This window comes from Vidua macroura, chromosome 16, assembly GCF_024509145.1.
Source record: "Vidua macroura isolate BioBank_ID:100142 chromosome 16, ASM2450914v1, whole genome shotgun sequence".
Lineage (NCBI taxonomy): Eukaryota > Metazoa > Chordata > Aves > Passeriformes > Viduidae > Vidua > Vidua macroura.
In genome coordinates, this window is record NC_071586.1 from 2,172,160 (window position 1) to 2,184,594 (window position 12,435).

Here is a 12,435-nt window from a genome sequence, read left to right on the forward strand (position 1 = left end):
GAGCCATGAGACACCACACAGGTTTGGATCAACCGAATATAGAAGAAACAACACCAAAGCAGGTCTAGAGTGGTTTTGCAATGATGAAAGAGGGAGGGGCACAGTGTTAGAGGGTGGTTATTACCTGTTCCTGAAGTGACCACGAACTGCTGGAGCCCCAGGTACACTTCCAGGTTATCCTGCAGAACGGGAAACTGGAAGAGAGAAGAACTGATTGTGACCCTGGGGCTTGGAGACAGTAACACCCAATGACTGATTGCTCTGCCAGAGCAGAGTGCTCTCATTTCTCCCCAGTGCCTTCAGACAGACATTTGGAAGAAGGGCAGGATGAGCTCCGGGCTGATCTTGCATCCCACAACTTCCCAGGTCCTGACAGCTGTCAGGAAAACAAAGATCACTCCCCGAAGGCATTTCCCTGTGGCAGCTCTCCTTTGCTTCTAACCCCAGCAATCAGCCTGACAAGATAAATGTCTGACAGTGGAAGTGAGGGCTCAACACCAGGAATACACAGCTGGAGGCACAACCCAGGCCAAGGAGCAGAGGAGTGGCAGAGTCTGAAGTGCAGGAGGTCTGTGCTCACCCACCTCACCTGCAAGTATCCCCTTCTCAAAAGGCGATCCTTAAAAATCTCCCAAAATATTATGCCACCACAAAGTTGAGCTCACTGCCTCTACCAGGGTAGAGAAGGGAAGCAGTGCAGCACTCTGCCAGCAGGCTGTAGGGTGCAGCAGTGAAATTCCATGGGGAAAACAGCCAAAGGAATGAACACCACAGTCCTCATGCACCCCGGTGTGGGAGCAGAGTGTCAGCCCAGCTCCATCACTCAGCACTGACAGCAAACGTGCCAGGTCCTGCTCATGCTTCAGCTGAAGAATCTTTCTCAACCCCTTCAGCCTGGCACAGCTCTATTTAATTTCTGCTGGGGAAAATGGTTGAAATTGGTGGCTGGTTTGATGGAAGTTCTCTCACCCATCAGCAGAAGGAGCTGCAGCCTTTCCTTGCCCAGCATGGGATGGAGTCATGGCAGCTGCTGTCCACTACTTTCATTATTTGCCACTGCTAAAACCCCTAAACTAACCACTGCACCCACCAGCCCTGCAGCCACTGGGAAAAGCACTGGGAACTGCTGGAGAGCTCCCATGTTCCCCAGTCCACCAGAACAAAACTAGGGCTCAGGAAAGCACTCCCGAGGCTTCCAGCATGCTGTGCCTAATTAACAGTGGAGTGCCTTTGCATAACTGCCTGAGGGGAGTTTTAAACACCACAGAGCCTTCCTCGTGTGAATGTGTTACTCCAAGGAAGCCACATGCTCTGCTCCATCTGATCCATCTGCTCCCCTAAACGCTGCTCTGCTCCTTGGTGCCTCCCCCTGACTCACTCCAAAGCTGCACAGCAGCCTCTGCTTTGTTCCCTCCTTCTCGTGACAGCCTTCTGCTTCCCTGCTTAAAGAAAAACAGCAACTGCAAAGGCACTTCAGGTCAGGCATCTTCTGCCTCTGCAGCAGCCCAGTTTTCTCTGCTTCTTGGGAATACAGTTCAGAGGTCGAGGTGTGCAGTGTCCCCAGCAGGATTAATGCACTTGCTGAGATCCCACCGCTGTTATTTCTCTTTCTCCTCACCCAGCAAAACCTCACCTGGACTGCTCTGAATTCTGAGCCACACCTCCATCCTCAAGATCTCCTCCTCAAAGCTGTTAGGATGCTACAAGCCCAGATAACTTTTATTCCAAAGGTAGTGACAGCAGCTGAAGAGAAGCACTTATCCAGATCAGATCTGCTTCCCAATAGTCCAAGGCCTCTCTCCAGCATTTTTATCTAGCCTTTAATTAAAATAAAGATTCCACTCTCTTTAAAGCCCTAACAGTGACACTTATCTGCCCAATTCACAGCCCTGCCCCTAAGATAAAGGCCAAGATAAACAGCCTGGAGGGGCTGCTGCCAAATGTTTACACTTTGAGAGGTGAGAATTTCTAAAGAATGTCCACCAAGCTGGACTTAGACACTGAACCACTCTATTAAAACACACCAAGAAATGCAACAAAGCCAAAGAAACAATTTCTTCTCTTCAATTTCTAATCTCCCCTTGCCAAGTTTTGCATCCAACCCCAAATTTCCCTTTTTTTTTTTTTTTTTTTTGGCACTGAGGCATCTGTCAAAAAAAAAAAAAAATCGACAGCAGTTGGTGCTGATTCCACGTGGCACTCTGGCCTGGGGCAGGACTTACGAGTGTGGAGAAGGCGTGGGTTGGCAGCAGCTCCATGACTTTGGCCACCACTTCCAAGCTCTGGCGCAAGTACCGCTGCCACTCCGTTTGCTGCTGCAAGCAAAAGGACACTGGGGTGAGCACTGCCCTTCCCAGTGCCCCCAAAAGCTCTGTGCTCCCCCGGGAAGGGAGGGACAGGAGGGAGAAACCCCTCCAAAGCAACACCTTGGAGAAATGCAACTTGCACACTCCACTGAAACTTATTTTCATATAGAACTCGTTCTGCTTTCATACAGAATTGATAAAACCAGGGGGACAGTGCAGGAGAAGGGAGGGGAAAGAGTGGCAAGAACTTAGGTGAATTAAATAAATACATTAAATTTAAAGGTGAATTAAACAATTACTTTAACAGTTAAAGACTCTTTCCATGCTCAGCTACACAGGTGACTGAGAAAGAAGCTGCCTGTTACCATCATAGCTCAAACTATGCCATTAATACGAGAAGGTAAAAATGGAACAAGAAACACACACAGCTACAAAAACAACAGAATCAATAGCACCATGTCCTGACTTCATTTTGTCCTTAAATAATGAACCCTTTTCAAGTTTTATACCAAAAGCTTGAAGTCTTGCAAGTATCATCATTTGCCACCCTGTTTTGGAAGCATAAGGACAACTTCATCAGGACTGCTCTAGATAATTTATACTCTTATTTGTGACATTATTATCACCAAGGAAAGGCATCCAAACACCAACATGGTCTTTACAGGGGTATGACAGATCCAGATGACACAAGTGGCAAATGAAGCAAGAAAAGAATTTATTTTGCTTATGGAATGGTGCTGCTATCAAGCTCAGAAGCTGTGATGTGACCAGCCCTCAACACCCCAGAATTTAAACTTCTGTCTGATCCCATCCATGATGAAATTCCCTCTGTTCCTTCACCTACCCTCTTGTGACAGCTGACCTACCCTTCGAGGGCTCTGGCCCCACCCATTTTGGCCACCCACTCCATTTTGACATTTATCAGCTTCAAGGCAATTTTTATCAATACCAATTTAGGAGAAACAATCTTAAACACAAGCACCAATAAGACACAGCTTCAGGCTTTTGCTTCAGAGATATTTTAGCATTTAAATTAATCCCAAACCAATTAAATACTTTAAATTCCAAAGGTGTTTAGACATGGACATCTAACACCTCTGACAATCAGAACACAAGGATCTAAACTTTTCCCTCAATAAGAACCAAGTTAAACCCAAAGGTTACATCTCCAGTGTGACTTTTTGTGAAAAGCATCTGAAGCTGTTTTACAGCTCAAAGCCCACACAGAAGGGAGGGGAGAAGCAGCTGTTTAGCCCACACTCCCCAGTGCAAGCTCTGGAAAAGCCACTCCAGGTGGCAGCAGTGCAGGGTTCACAGGTGGCCCTGTCCTGTCCAGCTTACATCATCATCCAGGGTCTCGTCATCCAGCTCCTCCAGCTGTGCCTGGTTATACCTGAACTGGATCCGGTTCAACACCTCTGTCAGCAACAGAACCAAGGCATCTTCGTACCTGCAGCCACCAGGGAGACACACACACACAGTTGGGTAATACCCTTCCAGCAAAGGAAATCTAAAACAGAACAGTTACACCAAGCAGCTCCTGGGATTCAAGGCATCAGCTCATTTCAGACCACAAGGTACCTGTAAGAAACAGCCTTGGCAATACCCAATATTCCTCTGCCTCTGGAAGGGAAGGGAAGGATTGTCAGCCATAGAAACAGCCCCAGAGTTCAAAACAGGAGAAGCAGGAGCAGCTTGCCAGGAACAACACCAGGTGTTCACAAACAGGAGGCACCAAAAGCCTCTTGCAGCCTGGGCTGTCCTCAGCAGCCTCTGCTGCTCTGCTCTGGGCACTGACCAAGGAACAGAGGAACCAGAGCAGTTGTTGCTGCTTCAGGTGGGACCTTGAGCCTGTCTGTGCCGCTGTCTCCTTCCCCACACTGAAATTCAGGCCCTTCTCCCCTGAAACAAAGCCAGCCCCTTTTCTGCTTGCACTGTAACATGTCACTGAAATGTCCCTGCACCTCTGGGAGCCAGGGAGCTGCTACAGAGCACACCAGAGAGCCAACAGAAATAATGCCAAGCTGCAAACTCAGCAGAGCACACAACCACTCCTGCTGCCACAACACCAAACTTCAGGGATTTCAAGCAGGGTTAGTCTGGTTTTTCCTTGAAAAACCTCCTTCTCAAAACAGCTGGGGTGTCATTAAAAAATCCTGGTTTTTTTCTAGGGAAAATCAGGTTAGAAAAACAGGCATTAAAAAAGAGTAACAGACGCAGAGCATGATGCAAGCCAAGTGTCAGATGTGACAGTCAGCTGTGCCACCAGCCAGGCAGCTGCAAGCTCTGGGCAAGGTGATGCAACCTTGGATTTGGCAACTTCTCCAGTGGTGAAAGTGGCACTGTGTACAAAATGCAAAGTTTCTGAAGCACAGAATAGGAAATGTCCTCTGTGCCCCTGTGGTGTCACCACTCCCAGACTGCCCAGCTCAGGGTTCCCACGGCTCAGGGTGTGCAGGGACGTGGAGATGTCAGAGCTGCCACTGAGGACAAACAGCACAGCCCTAACCACTCACAAGCTTTATTTAGGATTTTGTAGTCTGACAGACCCAGAGACAGCTTTTTGTTACAATTTTCTCCATCACAAGCTGAGTGACACCAAGACAACACACACGGCATGCACATTAGGAGCAAATCATGAAGTTTCAACCCAAAATCTACTTCTTGAGAAATTCAAACCCCACAGTTCCCATGCGGAAAGGAAGAGCTGTCTGCTCTACAGTAGTTCCACTTTTCCTTGTGGTTATGATGCCAGGCTGGCTTTAAAAACCAACTGCTGCTATTCAGGGTGCTCAAGGGAAAGAATCTTCCTTCTGCACTCAACAGAACTAAACATGGCATAAACCATGGTGCTTTTAAACCTCAAAACCCCAAACAACTCACCAGGATATTCACCAGAATTTTAAAGTGGCAGCAAAAAGACTCTTCTCAAACAAAACTCTCCCCTTTCAGGCTCAGCATCTGCCAAGGAAGAGCTGCCAACCAATCTTGTAACTACTACACACAGTAGTAAGCAAGTGCAACTTTTGAGTTCCAGTATCATCTGTATTTCTCAGAAACACATCCTATATTTAAAGAGGAAATTTAAAATCCTAATTAAATAAAATTTGCTTCCTAATTAATTAATTAGTTGTATGAGCTACGTGAACACTAAGTAAGCAATTTGTGTTGTAGTTTCCTCCTCTAATTTGTGCTAAAATGTGCTCCAGTTCTATTTTAGACTACAAAGCTTCCTTCCTCTGCCTGCAAGGTTCACACACAACATATGTAAGTGACAGTTTGTCTACCCAAACCTGCTCAGCCTGAGTTCTTGTGAATGAGTGTGAAACACTGAGGTTTATGCTTTTTATACTTCATGATTTTAGAAAAAGAAAGGACTCAACCACACAGGAGGCTGCTGTAAGCAGTAGCTTTTTTCTCATAGCTCTTCCATGGTGACCACGAAGTCTTTTTGCTGCTGTAGGAAAAAGTCCTTCCCTGGGAGGGTGGGCAGGCCCTGGCACAGGGTGCCCAGAGCAGCTGTGGCTGCCCCTGGATCCCTGGTAGTGCCCAAGGCCAGGTTGGATGAGTTTTGGAGCAGCCTGGGACAGTGGAAGATGTCCCTGCCCAGGGCAGGGGGTGGGATGGGATGAGTTTTAAGTTCCCTCACCCCAAGCCATGCCATGATTCCAGCTGTCCCACCCTAGCAGCCCCCAGCCCTCACCTGTTGAGCACTGCTTCCTTGTCTGCCAGGCGACTTTTGATTTTGCTGGTCAGATAGTCCAAGAAGAGTGTCCAGATGTCCAAGCAAGAAAAGTAACCTTCATGTGTAGGCTGAAAGACACCAAAATTCCCAATGAATACCACAGGCTATGGCAAGATGGATTTCACACAGTGAAAACAGGAGTTAACATCCACTTCAAACCATGGGAAGGGCTTCTTGCTTTACTGAAACAGTTCTAGAATGTCACTGGAGAGACTCAGAGCTGTCAAAAGATGAACAAGAGCTTTTGTACAAGGGCAGGAACCCAGGAATTACAAGGCTGGTCTCAGTGTTAACCCTAAGAATGGCTTGCTACACCAGTTTTCAGCATTCCAGGGCCTAAAGGGGCTCCAGGAGAGCTGGAGAAGGACTGGGGACAAGGGATGGAGGGACAGGACACAGGGAATGGCTTCCACTGCCAGAGGACAGGGATGGATGGGATATTGGGAATTAGGAATTGTTCCCTGGCAGGGTGGGCAGGCCCTGGCACAGGGTGCCAGAGCAGCTGTGGCTGTCCCTGGATCCCTGGAAGTCTCCAAGGCCAGGCTGGACAGGGTTTGGAGCAGCCTGGGATAGTGGAAGGTGTCCCTGGACATGGCAGGGGTGGCACTGGATGGGCTTTAAGATCCCTTCCAACCCAAACCATTCCATGATTCTGTGATATTATGAAGCTGTTTCCTTGTCATTGCTCCTGTGTAAATGGGGCTGAGTTGCATTGACAGCTTCTACAGCAAGGTAAAACCAACCTAAACCCATGGGGCTTGGGAGCTTTTAGTACAAAAACTAAAAGCTACAAGAAAGCCACGGATTGAGGACAAAGAACAAAATCCCCAAACACAAACCAAGCAATTCTGAGAGACTTTTCCACACATTGTCCATTCCAAAGACTAGAAAAAAATTAAAGCAGAAGCGAAGTTAAACATCAGACAAGTTGTTGTTGCAGGGTGACCACCTGTGACCTCTAAGAGCACATGAAGCCATTTCCAAGTCGCCAGCACCACTGGGAAGTGCCAGTAAGACCAGTTAAATGCTCTTTTTTGGGCTGACTGGGGCAAACAAGCTGGCAGATTGGGAAAAACAAGGATGTGGGGCTGTACCTGATGAAAAGTGTATTTGAACAAGAGGGCCAGGAATTCAACCACAGGGAACTGGGAGTAGGATTCGATCCTTCGCAGGTGGACGCTCACAAAGAGTCGGAGGAAATCTGTGAACTTCTCAATGTAGCTACAAGGGAAAGGAGAAAACACTGAGAAAAAACAGCAAAGGTGCCTCAAGGGAACGCAATTGCATTGAAATAGTGGTAAAAGCCACTCAAAATCTTCTCATTCAAAGCAAAGTTACAATTAATCATCAGTAGAACAATTAAAATAAAAAGCCCTGCAACAATTACCTACAGGATGGGCAACCTTCACTCCATTAACACCTGAAACAGCAGAAAAGACAATCTAGTCAAAAGCAACTTTAATATTCAGATAAATACTGAGTTCAACCAGGCCTGCAAATAAACACAACCCCCTCCACCCTGAAATAATTTGACAGCAAAGGTCATTGCACTGATGGAGACAGGATGAGTGAAATGAACTGTACCCCTGAGGAATTCAGCTGGAAGCAGGAAGTTAATGCAGGAATCAGCATCAGAGGGGTTACATTTACAGGAGGGGGTGGGAGAGCCAGGGAGCTGAGAGCTGGAAAGGAAAATTCCTCCTGCAGTGGAGATCAGCCATCCAAGAGTTCCTGAGCTGAGCCCAGGCTTGGGCCTGAGTTGGGAAATGAAAGAGAAATCTTCCTGCAAAGCATGGGGCTCCTCAGGGAATGTACAAAGTGTAGCTCCCAAAAGGAGTCTGCCACCAAATCTTCAGGGACTGCAGCAAGAGCACCACCTCAGTGCAGCAGGGAGAGTTCTTGGGGGAAAAACAGCAAAGCCCCCAGTGGGGTGAGCTTTTATTGGGGAACAAACAACCCTGCACAGCATGAGCTTCAGCAGGGCTAAAAATCACCTCCAGATCCATCTGTGCTGCAAGGGTTAAACACCCCATCAGCCACAGGAGGGATGGCAGCACCACACAGGCAGTGCCAGCCTTCCCTCATGCCCAGAGCTCTGAAATGCATGAAACTACTTCAAGTTTGCATTTTAAATAAAAAGTTGGGCTCAGCAGAGTTTCAGACAGGTATGAGCAGCCTGGTTTTACTCTACTGCCTGTACTGCCTGCTCTGCACTGCTGCAAACTCTGGGGATTTGGTTGGTGGTTGGTTTTTTTTTTTTTGTTTTGTTTTGTTTTTGTTTTGTTTTTTTTTTTTTTTTTTTTTTTTTTTGTTGTTTTTTTTTTGTTTTGTTTTTGTTTTTGGTTTTTTTTGTTTTGTTTTTTTTGTTTTGTTTTTGTTTTTTTTTTGGGAATCCCCACTCTTTCTAACAAGAACTCCCTCACGACCAGCAGCACTGGGGGCTGTTGTGAGCCTTCAAAACCACACACTTTGAATACGCAAAAAAGATGAAGTTCTTTCTTTATTTGACACTGCCTACTTGACAGGAGATCACTGAGCACACCTGAGCACAGATTAAACACTTCAAAATCAAAGCTGGGGGAGAAAAAAAAAAAAAAGTCCAGACTCAAACATCTTCATCCTTTTAATTTTTATTTTCTAAACAGCTCTGACCTGAGACTAGTGAAATTCTTCCTTGGCCCCCAGTCCCATTTTCCAACCACTGAGCCATTGCCTGGATCCTTACCAGCCACCTCCCATCTTTTGGGATCTTCAAAGCCAAACACACATAAAGCAAAAGGCAGTTTGAACTTACTCTTTCCTGGACTAGTCTGGCAGTTCCAAAGTGTTCAGACTGACTTTTAACAGAACAAAAATAACCAGCAGCACAAGAGGAAGGCAAGGAAGGACTCCAGGGTCTGCAAGTTCTGAGCACACCCCTCTACTGAAGGGGGTTTCTTCAGTGCCCCTTTCCTTCAGGATTGGCCAGGGTGACACTTTCATGCACTAAGTCCTTGAGTTTTGCACACAAAAAGAAGAGCTGTGCCCTTAAGTGATAACAGGAAAATCCTCATGGCCATTTCCACAAAGACAAGGAGAAAAGAAAGCTCCATTCCCCCAGAAGCCAGCTGGACTTTTCCAGCTCCAGAACATCTTGGTTCCATCCCTGTTTCAGACCTCAGCAATGAATAAAGGGGTTCTCTCAGCTCCAGACACCAGCAGTGTCTGTGCATAACAGGTCTAAGGAATGTCATGGAATGGCAACACCACCTCTGCCCAGGCCAGCACAGCACCACACCCTCCACTGAAGGCTGGCCCCAAAGGCTGCTTGATAGTGTCCATGAAAGAAAGAACAGTTAAATAGGGGGTTGTGGGTTTCCAGGAGAGCTCTTCTGAAATCCAGAGGGGAACTCCTGGCTCTCTGTGCCTTGCAGGCAAAGGTGTCACATTCCCACATGTCTCATTTGTAGGCAGAGAGCGACACAAGTCAGAGCTAGCAAAAAATGAGCAGTGGAATTCCCTGTGAGTCTGGATGTACCATCCCGAAGTTATGCCTTCATCTAAGGATACTGAAAAGGAGAATTCTGCAGCAGAAATGTGCAAGTCCTCTCTACAAATGGACTCACAATTTTTTTCCTAGATGTTTTTTTATCCTGAGTGGAAATTTATTCCCACTCTTGCGTACCCATAGTAAGATATTCAGCACTTTCACACAGTTACAACCTCTCTGCCACTGCCAGCAGCCCTGTGACAAGAGGCAGCACCAAGTCACCACCCTGCCCACACCCAGGCTTAGCCACTCAACACAACAGCAGGAGGAGTCTCACTTTGTCCCCTGCAAGTAGGAATATCTGACATGAGAGTGGAGCTGTCCTAGGGAACAAAAGGTGGCAGTAACACCCTGGAAAAAGAATACACAGCTTCCCGAGGTGCTGCTGCTTCCCTGCAGCCTCCAGCCAAGCTTGTGGGGGAGTGGAGCCATTCACCACTGAAGAGAGCTCCCCAGGCTGTGTTTGGTGCTGTTTAAAAATAAATTTAAAAAGCAAAAATGAAAAAGAATCAGAAATGGCCATGGCTCAGTGAAAGATAGGAAGCTTCTGCTGTTTTCTCCCAAGTCATGACTCACAGGATGTGTGCTTTGGGCAGAGTGGCAGATACTGACCACAGGGGACAGAGGGGACACTGCAGTGCCTTTACCTCACTGAGCCTCTTCTGTGCTCTGTGACAACAGCTTCAGCTCTGCTGCCACCTCAGACCTGCAGCAACGATCGGGGACAGGAGAGGGAAGGGACAGCAAGGAACACAAACCTGGGCCAGCAGCTCCCCCAGCACCGAGCCCTTACCTGGGCACACCTACCTCTCTGCCCGGCTGCCCTGGCTCAGTGCTCTGAAAGAAAGGCCATCAGACACACCATGCAGGACCCCAAAATTAAGCCCACAGTCCTTCAGAGGAAGCACGAGGCCCTGAGCCGCTCCTACCTCTCGTCCAGCTCCTCGAGCCGGCTCTTCACAGTGTGCGCGTTGTTCTCCTTGGTGATCTTCTGCAGGAGGTAGAAGGTCTGCTGGAACATGCGGAGCAGGTACTCCTCGAACTCCATGGGCACGCAGTTCTTGGACATGAGCTCGTTGATGCAGGCCATGGCCAGCACGCCCAGCCGGCCCCGCTCCTGGCCCAGCAGCGAGTTGTGGCTGCTGCCGTTGACCGAGGACATTTTGCGGGCGCGCGTGTCGCAGCCGAAGCGCGCGAAGTGGAAGATGGTGGTGAGCAGGGACGGGGTGATGCTCGTGGACAAAGGGATCCAGCTGAAGAGGTGTGCCAGGCACTCCAGTGCCAAGGAGCAGATGTATTCGCTGTCTGTGTCCAGGATGGGGATGGGCTGGTTCAGCAGTTTGGCCGCGCTGGGGCTCTGCAAGAGGCTACTCAAGAGGTCACCTGGGGGAGAGAGGGGTGTCAGGCAGGGCACGAACCCCCAGCTGCCCAGCCCAGGGCAGGCCCAGGAGCTGGACTCTGACCATCCTTGTGGAACCCTTCCAACCCAGCACATCCTGTGATTCAGCAGGTTATTTGGCTGAGAGAACTGGTGATTTCTGTACTTGGGAATTAGCCTCACACAACCCTTCTGGCCTTACTAGGCAGGGCTCTCATGGTATTTCAGGAAATACAATGGCATGGGGGTGTATTTTAGGAATTTATTATAAAATTCTATTCCCCCACAAGGCTGAGCATCCTTGATGTAAGCTTGGCACATCCCTGTTACACTGAATATCACAGAGGCTTCTGCTGGCCTGTGACACTTGTGGTGATGTTCCCAGTCACACCAAAAAGCTCACTCAGGCCAGCACCTCTTCAAAGGGATCTAATGCCATGGCAGGCACAGATCACATCCCCCAGCCTCCTAACCACATGACAAAGGCTTCCCAAGAAAGGTGGAATCTGAAAAATCTGACACAGCCTCAGGATTTATCTTCCATGACTTCCTCCAGCCTCCAACTGAAGCTATAGAAGTTAACACTTGCAATGTCTCGTGACAGAGTTCCACAGCTTCACCATGAAGCTGCTTTGTTTGGGGCAGGCCAGCTGCCAGTTTCACTTTCTACCCAAACAGGGAACAGAAATAATCCCTGCTTTCACTTTCTTTGTGTCAGTAGGTTTCTAACACAGTTCCTGCTCAGTTTCTTTGACAGAAAGAAGATTTTACTTCTGTTGTTACTTACAGGGAAGCCACTCAAACCCCTCCACAACCTTTAGTGCCCTTCTACGAAGCCTTCATTGCTCCTCTGCACCTACTGATACTGAAAGAGCAGAACTGCAGCCACCACTCAAGGTGCAGATGAGCCTTACATCTGATACCTCGGGTTTAAGCTTTTTATTTTTATTTTTTTTCGATTTTGTGCTGCTTTAGTGTGTGGGTCAGGGTTTCACATTAGGGGATGGTGAGCTCTCTTCACAGAATAGGTAAACAAAACAATTCCTCCTCTAGCTGGGGACCAAGAACAGTCAATCCAGATCTCAGGCCCAAGAGCATAAACAATGTGGACTGAAGAGAGAAAAACAAGGAGGATGGGACTTCATGGGCTGGAGCTGTAACTGCACAATTAACTCCAATATGTTAATGGACCAAAATTTACAAAAATGTGAGACCTTATGACCAATTCCTCTTTTGCTTCCATCTTGGAGCCATCTGGGCACAGCCACGGCTGTGCCTCTGGTACTGCCAGGGTGTGGCCTTTAAAGGCTCTTCTAATAAATATCCTCTTTATTCCCCTTAACTCTGTTTAGCCTCTGTTCCAGCTGCTTAAGGCATCAGTTCCACAGAGCAGCACGGCAGGGAATTATTTCTGACTACTGCTGCTGTGAATTCTCTGCAGAATGATGTGGAGCAGCTCTAAAGTTAATCCTGCCCT

At 47.9% G+C, this 12,435-nt stretch overlaps 1 protein-coding gene across 2 annotated transcripts in view; it reads right to left on the minus strand.

The window, feature by feature from the left end:
- The window catches only part of XPO6 (exportin 6), a 59,219-nt gene that overhangs the window by 18,423 nt on the left and 28,361 nt on the right, over positions 1-12,435 (minus strand). The window contains exons 7-12 of one of the 2 annotated variants that reach the window (XM_053992107.1): positions 10,510-10,963; positions 7,146-7,272; positions 6,010-6,119; positions 3,648-3,756; positions 2,223-2,312; positions 125-194 (exon numbers count right to left, since the gene is read on the minus strand). In XM_053992107.1, the coding sequence (XP_053848082.1) occupies positions 125-194; positions 2,223-2,312; positions 3,648-3,756; positions 6,010-6,119; positions 7,146-7,272; positions 10,510-10,963 (960 nt within the window). Of the gene's footprint in view, positions 1-124; positions 195-2,222; positions 2,316-3,647; positions 3,757-6,009; positions 6,120-7,145; positions 7,273-10,509; positions 10,964-12,435 lie in introns of both variants that reach the window. The other variant, XM_053992106.1, reaches the window with a different exon arrangement.